This window comes from Myotis brandtii, unplaced genomic scaffold (assembly GCF_000412655.1).
Source record: "Myotis brandtii unplaced genomic scaffold, ASM41265v1 scaffold4259, whole genome shotgun sequence".
In the NCBI taxonomy this organism is placed as follows: Eukaryota; Metazoa; Chordata; class Mammalia; order Chiroptera; family Vespertilionidae; genus Myotis; species Myotis brandtii.
The window spans coordinates 120,176-140,908 of record NW_005366311.1 but is presented as its reverse complement, the minus strand read 5'-3'; the positions used below and the strand labels follow the sequence as shown (position 1 = coordinate 140,908).

General features: G+C 35.1%; 1 protein-coding gene across 5 annotated transcripts in view; it reads right to left on the bottom strand.

Moving 5' to 3' along the window:
* Positions 1 to 386: 386 nt before the first annotated feature.
* FAM126B (family with sequence similarity 126, member B) overlaps positions 387 to 20,733 on the bottom strand; it is a 41,633-nt gene continuing 21,286 nt past the window's right edge. For 4 of the 5 annotated variants that reach the window (XM_005874121.2, XM_005874122.2, XM_014546013.1 and 1 more), the window contains 8 exons: positions 20,392 to 20,472; positions 18,563 to 18,678; positions 16,435 to 16,530; positions 13,003 to 13,119; positions 11,971 to 12,058; positions 8,392 to 8,551; positions 7,490 to 7,657; positions 2,332 to 3,156 (listed from right to left, as the gene is read on the bottom strand). In XM_005874121.2, coding sequence (XP_005874183.1) covers positions 2,555 to 3,156; positions 7,490 to 7,657; positions 8,392 to 8,551; positions 11,971 to 12,058; positions 13,003 to 13,119; positions 16,435 to 16,530; positions 18,563 to 18,678; positions 20,392 to 20,472 — 1,428 coding nt within the window. In that variant the 3' untranslated portion in view covers positions 2,332 to 2,554. Of the gene's footprint in view, positions 3,157 to 7,489; positions 7,658 to 8,391; positions 8,552 to 11,970; positions 12,059 to 13,002; positions 13,120 to 16,434; positions 16,531 to 18,562; positions 18,679 to 20,391; positions 20,473 to 20,733 lie in introns of all 5 variants that reach the window. The other variant, XM_005874123.2, reaches the window with a different exon arrangement.

Here is a 20,733-nt window from a genome sequence, read left to right as displayed (position 1 = left end):
AAAATGTGGTGTTTTTTTTTTTCATTAGGGCCAAATCACATCACTTAAAAGAATGAAACATAAATGTTATGGTTTTGCAACATTAATGGGTTATATATACATACAAAATATATATGTAGACATACACATAAATGAAATCCTCTAAGTCGACAGTTTTCAAAACCAAGTTTTCAGGTATAAGATTTCTAACAAACCAAAGGGAGATCTTATAATATTTGTTAGAGTTTTGCTGTAATTTGATATTATTTGGTATTTTTTGTGTGCTTTAACTAAAATCATACTAGAGTTAAGATGCCAATAAATGTACAATTTGTTGAATTAAAAACAGCCTCCTAAGTCAACTGGGTATTTCTGCCATAAAAGTAAATGACCTCCAGCCATGGCTAAGATCTCTCGCCCTGGTTAAGTATAATGCTCTTTTCCTTTTATACCTAAACTTTGCTTTCCTTACTATGTTACAAATCTTTACACTTCATTTATTTTGGCTAATTTTTAATTCATTTATCTGATATCTCTTAGGTAAATTAGAAGTAAGGGATACCTAAAATATGTCTTTGTAATATATACATATACACACCATATATATACACATACGTACACACACACATACAAATCAATAAATCTCTATCAACTTTTAGCTTTATCCTAGACTTTGGCAATTTCGTAGATACTAGTTCAGGTTCTAGTTTTCCATTTTAATATGAGATGAAAAATGTTACAGACCACCAAATTCAAACAAGCATCTAATTGCTTTATAAAGATTATAACAGAAAATCCATTTAAGAACAAACAAAACAAACAAAAAACCTCTTACAATTAAAAAAAAGGAGGGGGGAGAATTATAGGTATGAAAAGAATAAGAGGCATTTTTCCAGTTATTTTATTTATCAAAATCTATTATAGTTTTAATTGGTAGAGGTAAATTTTAAACTTCGTTAATTATGAGAATACTTGCTTTCTATAAATTCAGTATATTTTTCTTTCACAAAAATAAAATAAAATGTCTAAATATACAAAGCACTAATAGTTCTGATGTATTCTGTGGAAGGATAACACATAGCAGTTCAAGTCACAATATACTGATTTTCAAAAACCAACATATTCTCTTCTATTTAATCAAGCATTAGAGCCTGAAACCCAGAAGAGGTCATAATGAAATTTTAACCAACCAAATCAGATTTTTTTTTTTAACCAGTAATGCATTTTTGTAGCATAGTTACCAAATGCTACTTTACATACATTCAACATTTAGCTTACTGGCATGATTTCAAAGTTTTATAAAAATGAGAAACTTTTGCAGCTATATGATTAGAAGGTACACAAATTGCATTACATCAAACACAAAGGCAGTGTGGTCCTTGTAGGAGAAATCAAGTCAGTACCCCCTTGTAGAAATGTTCTATAAAAATGTGTCACATTGAAGTGTCAGTGTTTTCAGCCAATTATCTGTCCCTGATGTATTTCCTTCGAGTATATATCAGGACTTCAGGTTTCTTAATCCAAAACATCTGACTGAATTTAGGTACATCTAGAAAGCAGCTGAAAGGGTTTCTCCAATAGTCTGACATCACAGAAAGTACTTGAGAAATCCCTCTCTTTACCTGAAGACGTACTTGTTCTACTTCAGTCATAAGCTCACAAAGAAAGAAAACCAATCAAAACTTCCCCTCACACACACAATCCCACATAAGCTAAACAAAGACCACCCCTCCCTCCACAAAACCCCAGCACCAAAGTGTCAGTCATTCCTGGGAAAAAGAACATGCCCCTTGGATTCTCTGATTTGTTAGTTGTTCAAACTTTAAGGACAGAAATAACCTTATGTCCTTGTGGGGAGGAGGGAAGACATGTTAATAATGACTATAAGCCATTGAGAAAGTGCATTATCAATTATTACACAATCAACTGCCCTCTAGCGGAGGTGGCCACACTTGATTCAAATGCCTCGGTAACTAAACATTCATATCCTCGAGATAAAGGAGATGGGAGAAAAAGAGACACTCATTTTAATAAAAAAGTGCAGAGTCTACCACCTTTCCCCATGCTTCTCAAGAAAATGATTGCACAGACTCAGAGAAGTCCAAAGTCATAGCAGAATCTCTGAGGCACTCCTGGTTGAGAGAAAAAAAATATGACCCAGTATTCATAGTTTATAGATTATGAGAACAAACCCGTTTTTTTGTGTGTGTTTTTAAAAGAAAGCCAAAGAATCATTTCATAGGGATCATATACACCATTTCCTCTAACATATCCTCAGTCTCACAGTGTTGAAATGGGACCGATCAGCCTACGACGGATTGCACATCACCCAAGGAGAAAGGAAGGCATGGAAAATGCAAACATTTTATACTGCTTCACAAACACATTCACAAGGAATAGGTGAAGAGAAGATATAGGAAGGAGGAGAAAGAAAACATTATTGCTGTTTCCATACAAAATACAGTATGAACATACCTAAACTAAATCAACTCTGATTACCATGACCAATATTTTCACAATGTGGGATGAAGTTTCTTCTTCACAATGAAATGAAAGATGAGAGAGGATGTCAAAACTACACCTGGGATATTAGCTGCATATTGAAACTTGGGGATCGAGACTGCTTGGTTAAGGGGGCGCCTGGGCTGAGGAGCTCTTTACCTTCTCCAGCTTGACCTAGCCGGTCTTCCTGTAGACTGATAGTCGAGTATCGATTAGCATTACTAGTTGCTAAATTAGTAACTCCCTCAGTACCAACCCCAAAGCTGGTACCTGCTTGACTGCCATTTACATAGTCAAATGATTTACTTGAGGAAGCACTGGCTGTCCGGATTAGACTTAAACTATTGGTTTTTGGCACCACCTGGCCAGCAGGCAGACTCAGGTGTTTCTTCATCGGTGTCAGCTCAATTGAATCTAGACTAAGATCAGTAGGTTGCTGTACATACTGCCTGCGAACTACTGAATCTCGAGGGCTTTCACTGGATTTGATGGGAGAAGCTGTTTCTTTTTCCTTGACTGAACGCCCAGTTGCTACTTTCCTTAAGCTTCCCCTCTGAGAAGAGGAGGATGGTTTGGTCCCAATTGGCTGATTGCTGAGGGAAGCCCCTGATGAAAATCCTTCATCTGCATCATTTAGGTTTACCGACTCCTCTTCTCCATTTACCCCCTCAGCACCTAAGAAACAAATCAGAAAGACTCAGCAATAGCCAAATTAAATAAGAAGTAACTGTGAATAACAACTCGACTGACTTTATCTCTTGGGTAATGTTTGATATAGGTTAGCAATGGCTTTGTTATCAACACTGCCCCTAAATAATTTACGGGAAGAAACCTTAATCTACACAGAATTCTAACTTTATTCATTCTGTTTATTTAGCTTTAATAGTCCAACTTTTGTAAAATTACCCACAAATTCTGATAGTATATTATCAGAATTTAGGATTATAAAACAATTTTAGGTAAAATACAACATTTTGTCATCATAAATCACTGTAATACATCCTTATCAATTTGAGGTGATCATATCTATTTAAATAAACACAATTTTTCCTATCTTCCTTAACCCACCATAAAATAGACCCCTTTCTAATTTCAGTCAACCAGAATAATACAAAAAAAATTTATCTGTAAAAAGCCAAACCCTTTTTAACAATAAAAATTTATATTTCTTCAACAGTTCACTGCTGCTAAATGGCTTTTGATGGAAGTAGTAAATTTTCTAATTCTAAAAAAAACTTTACATTGCTCCAATTGTATTCCTTATTGTATTTTGTCTTATGGACATATTTAATCACTGGTTTCCATATTTTCTTGATCAATTAATGTGAAGAAAATACTTGATTATCAGAAGGCAAGCTAGGGAACCAGCAGGAATATTTAAAAAGGATTTTTACTTCATATATTATGTATTTCTGTAAAATTTAAGATTTTTAGTTTGAGAAGTATTATGTTCGTAATCCCAAAATACTATAATGCCCGATTATGTTTCATGCAGAAACTGCAGTTAACAAAAGAATCCTTTTCTTTGGATTTTGTAAGAAGGGAAAGAACATACATATTTAGCTTGGGGTTTCCAGAAAGCCCAATTGTCTTACTGAAAGTATGAAAAACATTCTCTTAGAAAATAATACACTTGCTTCTTTCAAAAACTGATAGTGGTTTGCTACATCATTAAGTATGTTTACCAGACTTCGAGAACTTTAACCTGAGTCTACATGCAGATAGCAATATTATAGTTAAGGTAAAATGTTAGGAAGGAAATCTAGACAAATATTACCTTGTGATAGGGTTACCTAAGTAAACTATATATGAAATATTTAAACACAATCTTTATTTAACATAGTACCTGAAAAAATAAAAATATTTTCTTAGTTATATTTTCTCATAGGGATTAGTTATTTCCTTCCTTCAAAAGAAGAATGAAATAAGCTATCCTTAAAGCAAAAAGCACCTTGTCATTTTTATCCAGCAGTTTAATAATCTTTAATCATCATGCAAAGCCATGTGAAAATGCAGCTGACACCACTTCTCTCAACCCCTTGTTCAAAAGAATAGGATACAATGTATCTCAAATAAAAACTTTAAATTATATGCACATGATATCATCTTAGCAATTTCCTTCAGTTAGTATAAACAACTCCAAAATGCCCAAGAAGGGTTACTGGTTCAGAATTGATATCAGTAATATAAAACCAGGAGAGAACAGAAATGTATTATTGGATATATATATATATATATACACACACATATATATATGAAATTAGGAAAGGAGACTGAGAGACTTAGTGCTAGCTTCTGAATCCTGCCACATGCAGATCTGGTGCCCAAGCAATATGGCCATAAAGAGATGATGATAACATAAAAGCCACCATGCAAGAGAACCTACTGATGTTTTATATACTAAAAATGCTGTTTCAGTATAGTGGAACACTGACTATACTTTAATCACAGGCATCCTCAATTTAGTAATAATTTTAAATCAAGCTTTAAAAAATCACAAATAAAACATTCCTTGACAATCAGAATAAAGGTAGGTAATGGGCTCATAGTCTCGATTTCAACATACAATAAACACAGTTTTAATTGTAAAACTATTTAAAACCACATACAAAAAAATGTTTTCTTTTTTTTTTTTAAGGTCAATTATCTACATTTATCCAAAAGCTCCAGCAGACTTCAGAATTACCAGAACTTTACATAGGTTTTGGTGCCCTAACCGGTTTGGCTCAGTGGATAGAGCGTCAGCCTGCAGACTCAAGGGTCCCAGGTTTGATTCCAGTCAAGGGCAGGTTTTGGTAATTTCCTTCCTTTAGTTTAAAAAAATCTCAAGGAACAAAAGGTAACTGTGTGGTGCTCTCCCTCTCCTGGGCTCGCCTGCACCTCTCCATTCCCCTCCTCTTTGCCCCCAGTCCCGTTACCTTCACCCGTCTCTCTCCTAAGCTCCAAGGGCCTTTTCCATCACCTCTGTAACTTATTTCCTGAGCCCATTTCTTCTACTGCTCATTTTTTCCACCTCTGTGACTTTCTAAATAAACTTTCATATACACATATATAAAGTAACTGTACCTTAGAACATGTTCCTTTCCAATATTCTCCCTGAGTGATAACAATACTATTGATGATCCAAAGAAGAAACAACCAAAAAGAATTTTTTAACCAAAAAGGATTTTTAACAAACTTTTCCATTATGCCTGCCTTTCCTTATAAATTAAGTTTCTACTAATACTGATTTAAAACTATAATTTAATCTAGATTAAAAGACAAAATAATTTTTGAGAAATTTCAAACACACTGAAATTTTAGACTCAATGAGAATGGCTATACTCTACCCTCACAAACTGAAATTTTCTACTAGTGATACTACTATTTTGGTTCCTTTTTCAAAGTGTCTGACTTTGATCAATTGGAAAAAATGTTTCAACCTTATCCCACACTTTCTAGAATATCATCAAGTGTTAACATAGTACAACTACATTTAGCACAAATACTCTAACAATGGTAGGAGATACACATCAAGTGGCTCATTTAGTCATCTAGAATGTTAAGGAACACCTGAAATCTATATAATTTTATTAAACAATGTCATCCAATAAATTCAATTTAAAAAGGAAAACAAAAAGGAATGTTAAGAAATACGATGTTGTTCCATTTATATCAACTTTGGATTCAACATCTATTCACATATTTATTTTTATGCCTTTATACAAGATAAAACTGACTCCCAGGGATAAAAGATACAGAAAAAATGAAAAGAGAAGGTTGTGTTTCTCACAGGATCTCTGTAAAACAGCACCAAGTCTTTGGGTCCCTAGATCATGCACATGCAACACTGGTCAAGGAAGTAAGGTTAATCTGAGCAAATGGAAAGAGAGTAGATTTAAATTCTTACTGAGCATGCTCAAATTTTTAATGCACCAAAGAGCAAGAGACTTCCTTAAGGTGGAAGTAACTGCTTCGTGTATGTTTGATCTTTAAAATAAGTAAAAATATGTACCCTAGTCTAAAACTACTTGCTATGTTTCATAAATTAATGAAAAGGCTCCACAGTAGCAATTCATTAAATAATAAAAAAAAAGTTAGGCTACAAGTTCCCTCTTTCACAAAGCCAACTCCTATGGCATCACATGGAAAGCAGCAAATAAACACTTTCCTATCAGGGAAAAGTGTTCTTTTCCAGGTGGTGGTGGTGGTGATGGTGGTACCAGGGCAATGGGGATTTTTGGAAGAGGGGGGATGATTCTCATTTTGAGATACCTACATTGTAGAAACAAGATCTACAGGATACCTGACTTCTAAATAATACATTTCAATTCTGTTTGGAAGGTACATAAGATAATCATTATTTACAATAAATGATAAAATGTAGTGTGCACCAGGGTAGTACATTTATAGAGAAAAGATGTCAATAGTTCACTGGTTAGACCCAGGCAACTTGACCCAAAGATTATAAAAAGCCAATCAATACCAGTTTACTCTGTTAAAGAGGTAAGAAATTCTTATTATTGACTACCCTGGGATTACAGATTAAATTGCCGGCTCCACTTTAGTCCAATTTCTTAAAGATAATGTATTAAAGTTTTAAAATTCTCTGCACGTATTTTTTAAAGAATAAATTATTATATGAATAAACTCACATTGACTAATAAGGCTCATGTCCACTGTGTGCATTTTCCCTCTCCTAATGTTAGAATAAACATGCTCAGTAATGAAAAATTCCAAGCATTTGCAGACCTTTTGGAGACAGGCCTCTGCTTTGTTAGTAGCCATGCCAAGCTGTTCTTTGATTACACAGGGATGCAGACTCCAGGCCAGCACAAATGGTAACTAAAGATTGTACTTGACCTGAAACTGGGCATAAGGGGGTTTGTGCTTTGCAAGGAGGACCTAATACGCTCGGGGGTAGTGGAAACACACACTAGAATGGAAAATGTTCTGCTTGGGGTTAGAGAGCCAGGATCCTTCTCCAGCAACTGCCTCACTGACTTCTGTCTCCTCATCTCTGTCCTACCCTCTGTTGTGGCTGCTGCTGAGTTGGGCTCCGGTGAGCCGTGCTCAGGGGTCCTGCGCACCAGCACCTCCCCCTCTTGCACACGTTTGATCCCTAGGTCAGTGGAGCCGTGTTGGATCGGGGAGCCAGGAATACTCGAGTCAGCCTCGTTTGAGAAGTCAAAGCCATCTGGGATTCAACATATAACATTTTAGTGCTTTTTGCGCTCCTCTATTCTTTCTGAGCATTTTGACCCAGGCAGATAAGAGAATGTATATATGGATATGATATAAACACAAACACTATTTATATAGTTACATGTGTGTGCACAGCATACACACACATAAGGCAGCAGATGAACAATGTGAGGTTTGCAAATGAATAGGATAGAAAAATAGGAATCATTAAAATGGCAGTTAATTTCTCTTAGCCAAGACAGCTTGACTATTCAAATACCATATGACTATGAAATACTGCTGGATTCAGCACTTACTAAAAAAGGAAAAGCAGATAAAAATCTAAAAAAAACAATAATCATTCCTTTTATGGATAGCTTGTATTACACCATTAGTTTGGCCAGTTATAATTTTCTCCCACAATGCTCATACATGCACCTTTTTTTCCCCAGTTTGGTAAGAAGCTTAAAGAAACTTCTTTCCTATTGTTATTACTAGTTCAAAAAAGATAAAAATTAACTTGATCTTATTTTCTGTTTCAACATTCATAAGGAATTCTAAATAACATCTATTTTATTAAAAAATATTAAAATACATTTAAGTATGTAAACCATTTTAGTGCTTTTAGAAACTGAACCATTTTACTTTAATTATAGAGTACTGTAATATCATGTGCTAATATAGTCTATAAAAACAGTGATAAATTTAACTGAATCCATGAGTGAGCTATAGGGATTTTGTCCTCACCTTCTCTCCTCCATCTATGGCGACGGATGGAAGCTGTTGTAATTGCAGTCCGAGAAATCCTCGGCACTGTCGGAGTGACTTCCACTTTAAGTACTTTCTGGCCTTCTTGTGAAGAATCAGGAGCATCAAATGGTAATGAATTTTTCATGGCATTAGCAACCTAAAATGATAATGTAAGTCTAGACATATTTACACCCTATATACAATTTATACTTATTCTACACTTACTCATTTCCATAATTTCTGAATATGTATTTAAAATGCGTACTATAAAATATAAAAGTAGAATGTGTCAGAAATATTTGTATTTCTGTTGTTCTGTATTGTTCTAGGCAGGTTTTTAAAATGAGTTTATTTTTTTTTAATGTCAGTCACCTTACCATTTCTTGAAGTTATTGACTTTCAAAGAAGAAATACATTCCATAGAAGGAAAAATTGTTTAACATTTGAACCCTGATATAAGAAAAATTAGAGTAAGTTTCTAATCTTTCAGGTAATAAATAACATGCAAAATTTAATCTCTGGTTAAAATAATTAGCCTTTTCTCCACTCCTTTGTTTCATAAGAAATTTTTCCCAACATGTCTGATATTTTGTCCCAACACTTTCTGCCCTCCGTAGAGGAGAGTAAAATATCTGGCTCACGAGTAATTGCTATTGTTTGATTCATGTTTCTTTTAGAGAGCCAGGATACTTCTCCAGCAACTGCCTCACTGACTTCTTTTTATTGACTTTTTTTTTATTGGTCTGTTTTCATTAATTTTTAGAGAGAGAGAAGAAGGGAGAGGGACAGACAGAAACATCCATGAAAAAGTAACATCATCAATTGGCTGCTTCCTGCAGGCCCCCTACCAGGGATGGAGCCAGCAAGCCAGGCATGTGGCCTGACCGACAGGGAATCGAACCAGCGACCTCTTGGTTCATAGCTTGACACTCAAACACTGTCACAGTCGCCAGGTGGGTTTATGTTCCTTAATGGGGTAGTGCTCATCTGACAAAGATCTTGAGATAGAGGATTGTCATTCTCCCTCCCTCTCCACTTGGACAAGGACAAGTGGAGTGTAGCAACCTAGATAAGTGTGCCTTCTCTACCAACCCAAACATTCTCTGCAGAGGGAGTCGGGGGCCTGCTTCAAGGTCTATTGAGGGGTGGGGAGTTAAGTCTTTCAGTTTAGCCTTTATCAGTGCTAAAGATAATGCCTTATTTTTCTATTTGCCAACTATTTTATCTACTTATCATCTGCTCTAGATTTGAATAGAGAAAAGGAGTGTTATTTATTGGGCCCCTCAGAGATCCCCAATAATAACTATTCCAGGACTAGACATTACTAATCTCTTTAAGTATATTGCTTTGAAAGTGCCCCTCTACTTAATTTTTAAAATTGTTACAAAGATAAAAGCATGAATTTAAAGAGTCTCTCAAATGCAAAGTATTATTACTGTAATATAATTTTTAAAAATCTTGTTATTCATTCATTTTAATGTAAATGTTAGAGTAAAATCAGGGGTGATGACATTAGAAAAAAATGAGAATTTAAAGTACAAAAAAAGATAAGAAAATGGCTTTAGAAATTGTACTTTTAAAACACTGTAAGTAAAAGTACATAAATAATTTTTAAAATACCATTATAAAAATACTGTAAAAAGTTTAGAAAACAAAAAATTGCAAAGAAATACAAATCATCCACAGTCAAATCACCTAGACAACTATTAGCATTTTGTATGTTTCTTTTTCTTTTTTTTTTTTTACATCCTCATCCGAGGATATTTTTCCATTGATTTTTAGAGAGAGTGGGAGAGGAGAGACAGAAAGAAACATCAATGTGAGAGAGACACGTGGATTGGTTGCCTCCCTCACGTGCCAAGGATTGAGCCTGCAACCAAGGTACATGCCCTTGACCAGAATCGAACCTGGGACCCTTCAGTCCGTAGGCCTTCACTCTATCCACTGAGCCAAACTGGCTAGGGCAGCATTTTGTTTGTTTCATCTGTCCTATCTAGATTAAAAAAAACAGTTGTATACTGTTTTACCACTTAACATAAGCTAGCATCTTTCTTTAATATAAATTTCCAAATACATAATTTCACCAAGCAAATATCGTATAATAACCATTCTCTGCTGTGGAACATTTAAACTGTTTTCATTCCTTTAAAATTAAAAATAACATTAATGTTGTGCTTACAACACATGATTAAAAAAAAATTAAAGTAGTTTTCTGGGATACATTGCTAGACATGGAATAGTGGATCAAACAAAACGAATACACCCTCTGCTGAGGGGTGGTTAGAGTTGTGTTCTTCTACTGGTAACATAAAAAATGCCTTCCATAGCCCACTATTGGATGTTTACATTTGTTTTTATTATTATTTTTTTAAATCCTCACTCGAGAATATGATTTTTTATTGATTTTAGAGAGAGAAAGAGGAGGAGAGGGGGAGGGAAGGTGAGAGGAGGAGAGAGGAAGAGGGGAGAAAGAGAGAGAGAGAGAGAGAGAGAGAGAGAGACATCGATTGATTGCCTCTCATATGCGCCCTGACTGGGAATCAAACCTGAAACCTTTTGGTGTACGAGACGATGCTCCAACCAACTGAGCCACCCAGCCAGGGTGAATGTTTACATTTGTTTTTTGGTTAATCATTTACCTTTTGGAGATATATTTATTTCGTGGCAGAGTATAAAATCTTTTCATAAAGACAAAATATTAATTGGTTTTCTTGTCATGCTTGTTGAAAATACTTTTTCACTTTGTGCAAAGCATATTAATTTTGTTTTTAAGATACCAATGGTTTAGCAATTTTGTTTTTTAAAATACGTTTTTCAGAAAGAAGAAGGGAGAGGAAGAGATAGAAACATCAATGATGAGAGAAAATCATTGATTGGCTGTCTCCTGCACTCCTGCACTACTGGGGATCGAGACCTGACCAGGAATCAAACCAGGACCTCCTGGTTCATGGGTGGACGCTCAACCACTAAGCCACACCAGCAGGAAGACACTGATGGTTTAGAATTTAGATGTTTAGGTGGTCAAAAAAATCATCAACCATTTTTTAGTGACTTGTCATATCATTTAAGTTTCGAAAGTCCTTCCTGCAGAAATTTGAGTATTTTTTTTAATACCATTTAAAAAAATATTTTATTGATTTTTTACAGAGAGGAAGGGAGAAGGATAGAGTTAGAAACATCAATCAGCTGCCTCCTGCACACCCCCTTCTGGAGATGTGCCCGCAACCAAGGTACATGCCCTTGACCGAAATCAAACCTGGGACCCTTCAGTCCACAGGCCGACGCTCTATCCACTGAGCCAAACCGGTTAGGGCAGAAATTTGAGTATTTATAACCTATCCCCTCTCTTTTCTTAAGGGATTCAATTCTTTAAACTTTATTTGAATTGTATTTTGATACATGGTAGGAGGAGAAGGTCTAAACCAATTTTGTTTTCTTTCCAACAGTTAACCAACTGCTATTATGGAATAAACCCTTTTCCTCAATAATTTGGATTGCCTCAGATTTTGCATACTAATTTCTTATATCCTCGACAGGCACAAGTATATTTAATAAAAAGTAAATATTTTCACTTACCAATAGTGGTTGAGAAAAGAGTTCTAGCTGAGCTCTATAAATGATGTCATCAAGGACTTCCTGGCCAAGGTCCCACTGTCCATTATACCTAAGGAGAAGCAGGTAGTTTACTATCTTTAGCAAATATCTTTAATATTCAACAACCTTTTTATTGTTCCAAGTCCTACTATTTTGATTCTTAAACAAGATTTTCACATCAATTTTTGTATCATTCCACCTCTAAACAATCCCACTTTTGGTTACAAGAACAAAATGAAGATTTCAGATATAAAAGTTTAGAATAGTCTATAGATGTCTCTTCACATAAATTGTCTTTTATCATGTACTGATATTTAGGGTAACCTATTTAATGCATTCATGAAAACCTGGGTTATAAACTACATGGAGAGACAGTTTTCCGTTATGTTCATAGCAGTGTTATTTATAATAGCTAAGACCTGGAAACTCATTGCCAATACTGATGATGTAAAAGGATCTTCCTGCCTAGTTTCTTTTAGAAGTTTCATGGTTTTAGGAAACACATTCAACTCTTTAATCCATTTTAAGTTGATATTTGTGTATGGCATAAGATAGTGGTTCAGTTTCATTCTTTTGCATATGGCTGTTCAGTTTTCCCAGGACCATTTACTGAAGAGACTATTCTTTCCCTATTGTATATTTGAACATTGGTAAGAGTATAAGTCTTAAAAGTTCTCATCTAAAGAAGGAAGTTTATAACTATGTGTGGTAATGAATGTTAAGTAAACTTACTGTGGTAGTCATTTTACAATATAAAATGCCTAATCATTATGCTGTAGACCTAAAACTGAAACCTTACATGTGGTTTGAATTCAAGAGTTGTTATATTGTTTTCAAGTTTAAAGTGTACATTAATTTTAAAAAGTACTAAGAAAAGTTCATATTAGAAAAACAAGATAATGGGTCCACCATGAAACAAAAGATTTTGTGTTGTATGATAAAGAAAAAAAAGAGAAATATTAAGTTTCCAAACATTAGGAAAAATTCACCCAATTCCAAAGTCCACCTACTTACATGGCATAATAAACCCCTGTGAGAAGTTGCACCATAAATTCGGGATCCAATACTATTCGACCACAGAGTTCTTTCCAGTGTTTTTCTTGTTGCCGTGGAAACCCACTCACACAAACCCTAGGAAATACAGTATTTATCATGAGTGATTTCTGATGTCATTGAATCAAATATTTTGCTTTTATAAATTCATTTATTCAGTTATTTGTTGCTCAAACATTTATTAAATACAGTCACTACTTACCAGTCACTGTCCTGAGCCTAGGTATACAGTTGTGAACAGGTAAAAATAAATAAAAATAAAACCTGTGCCCTCATAAAACATACATCCTAGTGGACCATATTGATAAAAACAATTTTACTCAGATAGCCAGGTCTTTCAAATTCATCCTTCTCTCTCTTCACAAAATAAATGCATAACTTTCTCATATTCCAAATTTTATCAGGATGAATTAGTGAGATACAGAAATCTCAAAGCAAATAAAGGGACATTTCAAACTACTGATGTCTGTGAGACCATTTTTAATCAAAGTACCATAAACAGTCCTCTACCTGCCATCTCCTTAGAAGATGCTTCCAGGAAATGATGCTTAATAATTATCAAAAACTGTAACGTACCTATGTTCTTTTAATGAATTAATTTATTGGAATAACTATCATGGTGAGTTAAGAGAAGTATTTTCATTTTTAGTACATCATAGTATCAGGAATTTTTTTCAAATTTCAGTTTACATATACATATTTTTGTAGCAGAGACATATAATTAGGTGATCAATAATAGACTTTAAAGTATAAAATAGCATTATATTAGTATAAAATATGTAGGTAAAATATAATGACATTCAATTTCACAAAGAAAAATGAAAAATACAGGTTTGGGCAAAAGTAGGTTTACAGTTGCTTGTATGGAAAATAATACAATAATTAATTAATAATAGTACAAGAATAAACTGTGTTTCACATACACACAGCTGTAAACCTACTTTTGCCCCACCCTCTATAACGTCAGTCTATTAAAGAAAAGCTTGTTTATTTATTCCTCAAATGGGTGATGATGGGTATCAGGTCACTGCAGTATTTACATTATATACATTTAAAACACTGCCTGGCCTGTGAATCACAGACTTTCAGTTTTAAAAGATGGCTCAGTGGTTGAGCATTGACCTATAAACCAGAGATCATGGTTCAATCCAGGTCAGGGCACATGCCTGAGTTATGGGTTCGATCACCAGTAGGGGGCTTACAGGAGGCAGTTGATCAATGATTCTCATCATCGATGTTTCTATCTCTCTCTCCCTTCCCTTCCTCTCTGAAATCAATAAAAATATATATTTTTAAAAATTGATCCAACCTCTACTAGTCTTATTATGCAAAATTTACTGAAAATAATATTTGCTATTATTTAAGATAGAATGAAAAATTATAAATAAATACTAACTTAAAAAACCAAAATAGTCATTTATAAACAAACTAGAGGCCCAGTGCATGAAATTCGTGCACGGGTAGGGTCCCTAGTAGCTGCCGGCTGCTGGCCGGGGCCTCCCTTCCCCTGGCTGCCTGCATGCCGCCACCGGCCAGGGCCTCCCTTCCCCCCACACTGCCTCCTGGTGATCAGCGCACATCTAACTCCCAGTCGGTCAAACTCCTGCCTGTGGGGACAATTTGCATATTAGCCTTTTTTTATATAGGATTTATCTGTAGATAGGCAATAAGTGCTTAAACAATGTATTCTCTTGATAACAGTATCTAGGTTAGAGACAAGAACTTTGTTAGTCATTAATTATGTTATTACAGGTAAATGAAAATAACAAACTTATTTTAAGATCATCTATAAAATCAAACTTACAACTAACTTGGATTGGTCTCCCTCTTTGTGAGTGTGGGTGAGACCTGTGATTTGTTTCTAATCAACAGAACATGGCAAAGGTGATGGGATTTCCATGATTGTGTTATTTAAGAATGTAGTGCAGGTCTCCTTTCACTCTTCTACTTTGAAGAAATAAGCTGTCATGTTAAGGCAGCCTATGTTGAGAGGCCCACAGGGCAAAGAACTAAGGCTGGTCCTTTTTTTTTTTTTTTAAATATATTTTATTGATTTTTTACAGAGAGGAAGGGAGAGAGATAGAGAGTCAGAAACATCGATCAGCCGCCTCCTGCACATCTCCTACTGGGGATGTGCCCGCAACCCAGGCACATGCCCTTGACCGGAATCGAACCTGGGACCTTCCAGTCCACCGGCTGACGCTCTATCCACTGAGCCAAACCGGTTTTGGCTAAGACTGGTCCTTGGCAGAGTCAACAAGAAATTGAAGCCCTCAGTCCTACAACTACAGGCACTAAATTATGCCAACAAAAGTATATAATTCCTCATCCGAGCTTCAGATAAGACTGAAAATCCAGTCAACATCTTAACTGCAGCTTTGTAAGACCCTAAGCAAAGGACCCAGCTAAGCCATGCCTAGACTCCTGACACACTGAAACTACAAAATAATGTGTGCTGTTTTCAGTGCTAAGTTTGTAGTAATTTGTTATGAGGCAACAGAAAACTAATACAGCATTTAACCCCTTTGGGAGGCTCAGTTTCCTCAAGTAAAAATCAGTTGAGCCATGGCTGGGTATCTCAGAGGGTTAGAATGTCGTCCCAATATACCAAGGTTGTGGGTTCAATCTCCGGTCAGGTAACAGACAAGAAACAACCAATGAATGCATAAATAAGTGGAACAATAATTAGATGTTTCTCTCTCTCTCTCTCTCTCTCTCTCTCTCTCTCCCCTCACCTCCTCCCTCCCTCCATACCTCCCTCTTTTTATAAAAATCAATAAATAAAAAATAAGAAAAAAATCAGTTGAACAGGATGAACTCAAGGTTCCTTCTATAGCTGAAATTCTGTGACTCTAAATGTCCTCTATCTCCAAACTGATTTTTATTACTTAAACTTCCTTTCTATAGTAAATATTTAAATTTCAACCCAGGTCTGTCCAAATTATTAGAAATTCTGATTTAGTAAAGATTAAAGAACACAAATATAAATGAGACATATAATTGGTACTATTACTAATTTTCTTATACAAAGCAGAGATAATAATTTGTGAAATATATAAAGAAAAGGATTCACATTCCTTAAGACTTTCTTCACCTATGGGACTATTTATTCAAAGCTCTCAAAGTGACTAGGTATATCAATAAACCACCCTAAGATTAAGACATCTTTGCTTTTCTTGATGTTCAGATAAAAAATACTTTTTTGATGCTGAAATATTTTCAAGAAGACAAGATGCTTGAGAGATAAGGATTCCTACAGGAATATAAGCTCCATGAGTTTTATTTACTGCTATATCATCTTAAGTTAAAATAGTACCTACCATAAAGAATATGCTCAGTAAATATTTGTCAAATAAATAAGGTTATAATAATAATGATAATTATTATTCTCACCTGGAGCCCATCCGACAAAGAGATTGATAAGATGAAGCAGGCATATACACAATAGCAGAATTGTAACACAACATAAGAAAACTCAGGACTTCAAACCTACGAAAAACAAAAAGGAGTGGAAAGGATTATAAATAATCACTTCTATTAGACACTGTGGTAAATGATTTCTTCATTAGATGGTTACAACAACAATGCCTTGACATTACTTTCATGATTTCTCAATCAGATTACTATAGTCTCTTCATCAATGTTCCCCATATCCATTCCTAATGTAGATGACTGCCCTATCTACATTAGCCCACTGTTCCTACTGACTGCATGATAAAATCCAAACTCATCATGGCACACAGGTCCTTTAAAATCCACCCTCAACCATCCTCTCTAACCTTACCCTACCTCCACTGCCTACCACATACACTGTCTACATCAGTGATGGCGAACCTTTTGAGCTCAGCGTGTCAGCATTTTGAAAAACCCTAACTTAACTCTGGTGCCGTGTCACATATAGAAATTTTTTGATATTTGCAACCATAGTAAAACAAAGACTTATATTTTTGATATTTATTTCATATATTTAAATGCCATTTAACAAAGAAAAATCAACCAAAAAAATGAGTTAGCGTGTCACCTCTGACACGCGTGTCATAGGTTCGCCATCACTGGTCTACATCAATATTCTCACCACTCCATGAATATGCCATAACCTTTCATAACAACTTGCTTTTATACATACTGCTCTTCTTTACTAGAACATCCTTAGAAAACTCATGCTAAGGTTTCAAGTCCTAGCTCAAATTTTTACCTTAGACATAAAGCTGTTCTTAATTCTCCCAACTGAAGGAAACTATTCCCTTATCTGTGTAGCGCTAATATAGCATTTATCCCATTGAATCATCATTCTCCATCTTTTCTCTGTTTTACCCATTTGGTAATAACTTTAGACCCTGATATATTCACCTCTACCTCTAGTATCCAACACAGTGTCTAACACATTGATACTATAATAAACATTTATTAAAGGGATAAAGAATGCTTTCCTAATCTTTACAATGTCTAAGAAAGTGGCTCCTAAACCTGGAACAGATTATAGTTATTTAAGGACCTTTTGAAAAAATATATTCCTGTATGTCAACCCAGATAACCAACAAGAGTCTCTAGGGCAAGACCTGAGGGAATTTGTACTTCTAAAAAGCTTCCCATAGATGGTGAAATTCTTTGTACCATTTTTACAACATTTTTTGTAAGTCTGAAATTATTTCAAAATGAAAAGCTAAAAACTGAGTTGTAAGTCTGACTCAGAAGCAGTCAAATGTTCAGATCTTTTCTTCTCTATGTTACCTGGTTTATTGAAGGTTTCTTTTCTGAAATTTAAGATTTCTTTTCTCAAAGAAGAAAAAGGATATTTCTACCGAGAAACCACCAGGCACAACTGTGGTTTAGGGTGGGGGTTGGATGGGGAAGACACCATACTGAACACAGGAACATTAAGTGAAACAAACCTTACTGGAAATCAAGACCTCAAGCTCTCCTTCCCCACTTGGCCACCAGAATGCTAGCAGCTAGCCCTCTATTTACATACTAGACTTTTCTCTAGGGAACCTGATCCTAAGAAGAAAGATTTAAAGATATGAACTTAGAAAGTTCCCCAACTGAACAGCCCAGTGAGAAGTTGTGAAGTTCCTGGTCAACTAGCCCTATTAATGTGGTTAAAGCTTCTCAATTTTATTCTCCTAGAAAAGACATCTGAGGAATTCCACTAACAAAAAATGAGACCAAAATAAAAAACAGAAAAAAAGTACAATTTAAAGGAAACAGAATACACAAAAAGAAAAAAAAACTTTGAATAAGGCAAATTATAATTAATATTCTCAAAAATATAAAAGATGTTTCAAAAAAACTCCAAACACACCACTTAAACAAAATCAGTATTTTAAAGACCATTCAGAAAGCAAGAAAAACTTTTAGATATACAAAATATAATTGCAGACATTAAAAACTCAAAAAAAGGACTGACAAATGAAGTTAAGGATATAAGTAAAGTAAAGCAAAAGAAAAAAGATATGGCCAACAAGAGAGAAAAGAAGACTATTCCAGGAGAATTATTACTGTCCACAGTTTTTACCATTACCGATTTTGTGCAGTGAATGTTTCCCTCTGAGGATGAAGATCACTATAAACAACCCTGATGAGGTCATGCTGACACAATGCCCCTTCAGTCAAAGCCATGGATCCAATTGTTGAGGGCTATAAAAATAAGGTAAAGTATGAGACTGTGTCTCTAAAATGAAGTAAAAATCTGTATCACATAAAGATATTTGTTTCAAAAAAGGGCAGTTTCACACCATTTCTTCTCTTTCAAAACCCTTTCCATTTTTCAATCATACACATTCTATGGCTCTTTTTGAAAATTATATACATATATACATATATATATACACACACACACATACATATATAATGTATAAAAATAAAAAAAGTTGCTGAAAAGACTAAAGGTTACAAATATGTCCATTTCAATTTGTTTGTACTCTACAACATGAGCAGTCTTGGGGACTGTGCATTCATACTAAGTACTCTCATTAATCCCATTCTACAATGGAGACAGCAAGGTGTAGAGTGCTATAATTATAAAACACAAACAATATTGAAGGCTATGATCAAATGTCTCTTTAATAGTGACATAATTGATTTCATGTTTCTATAGTTAGAACCATCCATTCATAAATGTTTCACTATCCTCCATTTTATTTCATAATATGATTCACAGAACTTAATTAAAATTAAATTACTCAGAAATATTCTAAGCTCAAATGAGTCCTGGGCTAAATAGCAGGCATTCTATTTCCAACACAAAACAAAGTCCCAGAGGACATCATTAAGAAAAAAAAAAGCTATGAGACAACAGGATATTGAGTGTTGATAAGAAAATGGAATATAATTTTTAGACTACTGGTAAAGCTTCTTTAAATGCTTTCCTCATGACTTTATGCACTAAAAGCCACCGGAGGTCAGAAGCTTGATTCAGAACACATATCCTTAAAGAGAGGAGGCAGAAGGAGTTCAGCTCAACAGAAGTCATCTACCTGTATAATAAGCATTGTTCTCACATTGTTCAACCAAATAAATATATGCAAAAATTTTTGCAAATAAATATATGCAAAAATCAGAAGTGGAATGTTAGTGAACAGCTGGAATGCATCAACTAGAATTCTTTAAATGGAAATATAATCATTACAGTGGTAATATTCTTCTAAGTAGCCATTTTCCTAAAAAATAACCCCCCAAAAATAAATGAAAAAATAAAACCCAATCAAACATAAAATTGGAGGCCTGGTTTCATGCACTGATGGGGTCCCTCAGCCTGGCCTGCAGGGATCAGGACGAAACCAGCTCTCCGACATCCCCAAGGGGTCCTGGATTGTGAGAGGGCAGTTCTCGAATGATGCACCCCGGAATCGGGCTCCCTCCTCTCTGGTTCCAGGGTGCATCACCCGAGAACTGCCACTGCCAAGTCACCACAGCTTAGCAGCTCCTGGATTGAGCGTCTGCCCCTTGGTGGTCAGTGCGCATCATTACTACTGGTCAGAAAGTCACTTAGCCTTTATATATATAGATAACAAACATCTACTTTTAATAAGTAAATCAATAAAGATGTGTTAGGAATATTTACCTCTGGTAAGAGGCTGACTTTATATCTTTATTCAGTATACCAGGGGTCCTCAAACTACGACCCGCGGGCCACATGCAAATACAAATATTGTATTTGTTCCCGTTTTGTTTTTTTACTTCAAAATAAGGTATGTGCAGTGTGCATAGGAATTTGTTCATAGTTTTTTTTTTAAACTATAGTCCGGCCCTCCAACAGTCTGAGGGACAGTGAATTGGCCCCTTGTTTAAAAAGTTTGAGGACCCCTGCAGTATACTTTTAAATAATTCTACCTTTCCAATTTTACTTACCTCATGGTATATTGAAGGCTTAGATAAAGAAGGGATAGTAAAAGACAGAACTTTGTTGTTTCCATCTTTATCAGCAATTTCCTAGTTAAAAAAGAATACAAAGATAATGAAATAATCACAGGACTATTAGAAATAATAACTACTTTCTTAATTTACCAAACATATCATTGGTAACTGAGGAAGATGTTTAGAAATAGTAATATAAATAAAAAAACTGCCGGGCCGGCATGGCTTAGTGGTTGAGTGGCCATCTATGAACCAAGAGGTCACGGTTTGATTCCTGGTCAAGGCACATGCCCAGGTTGCAGGCTCGATCCCAGTAGGGGTTGTGCAGGAGGCAGC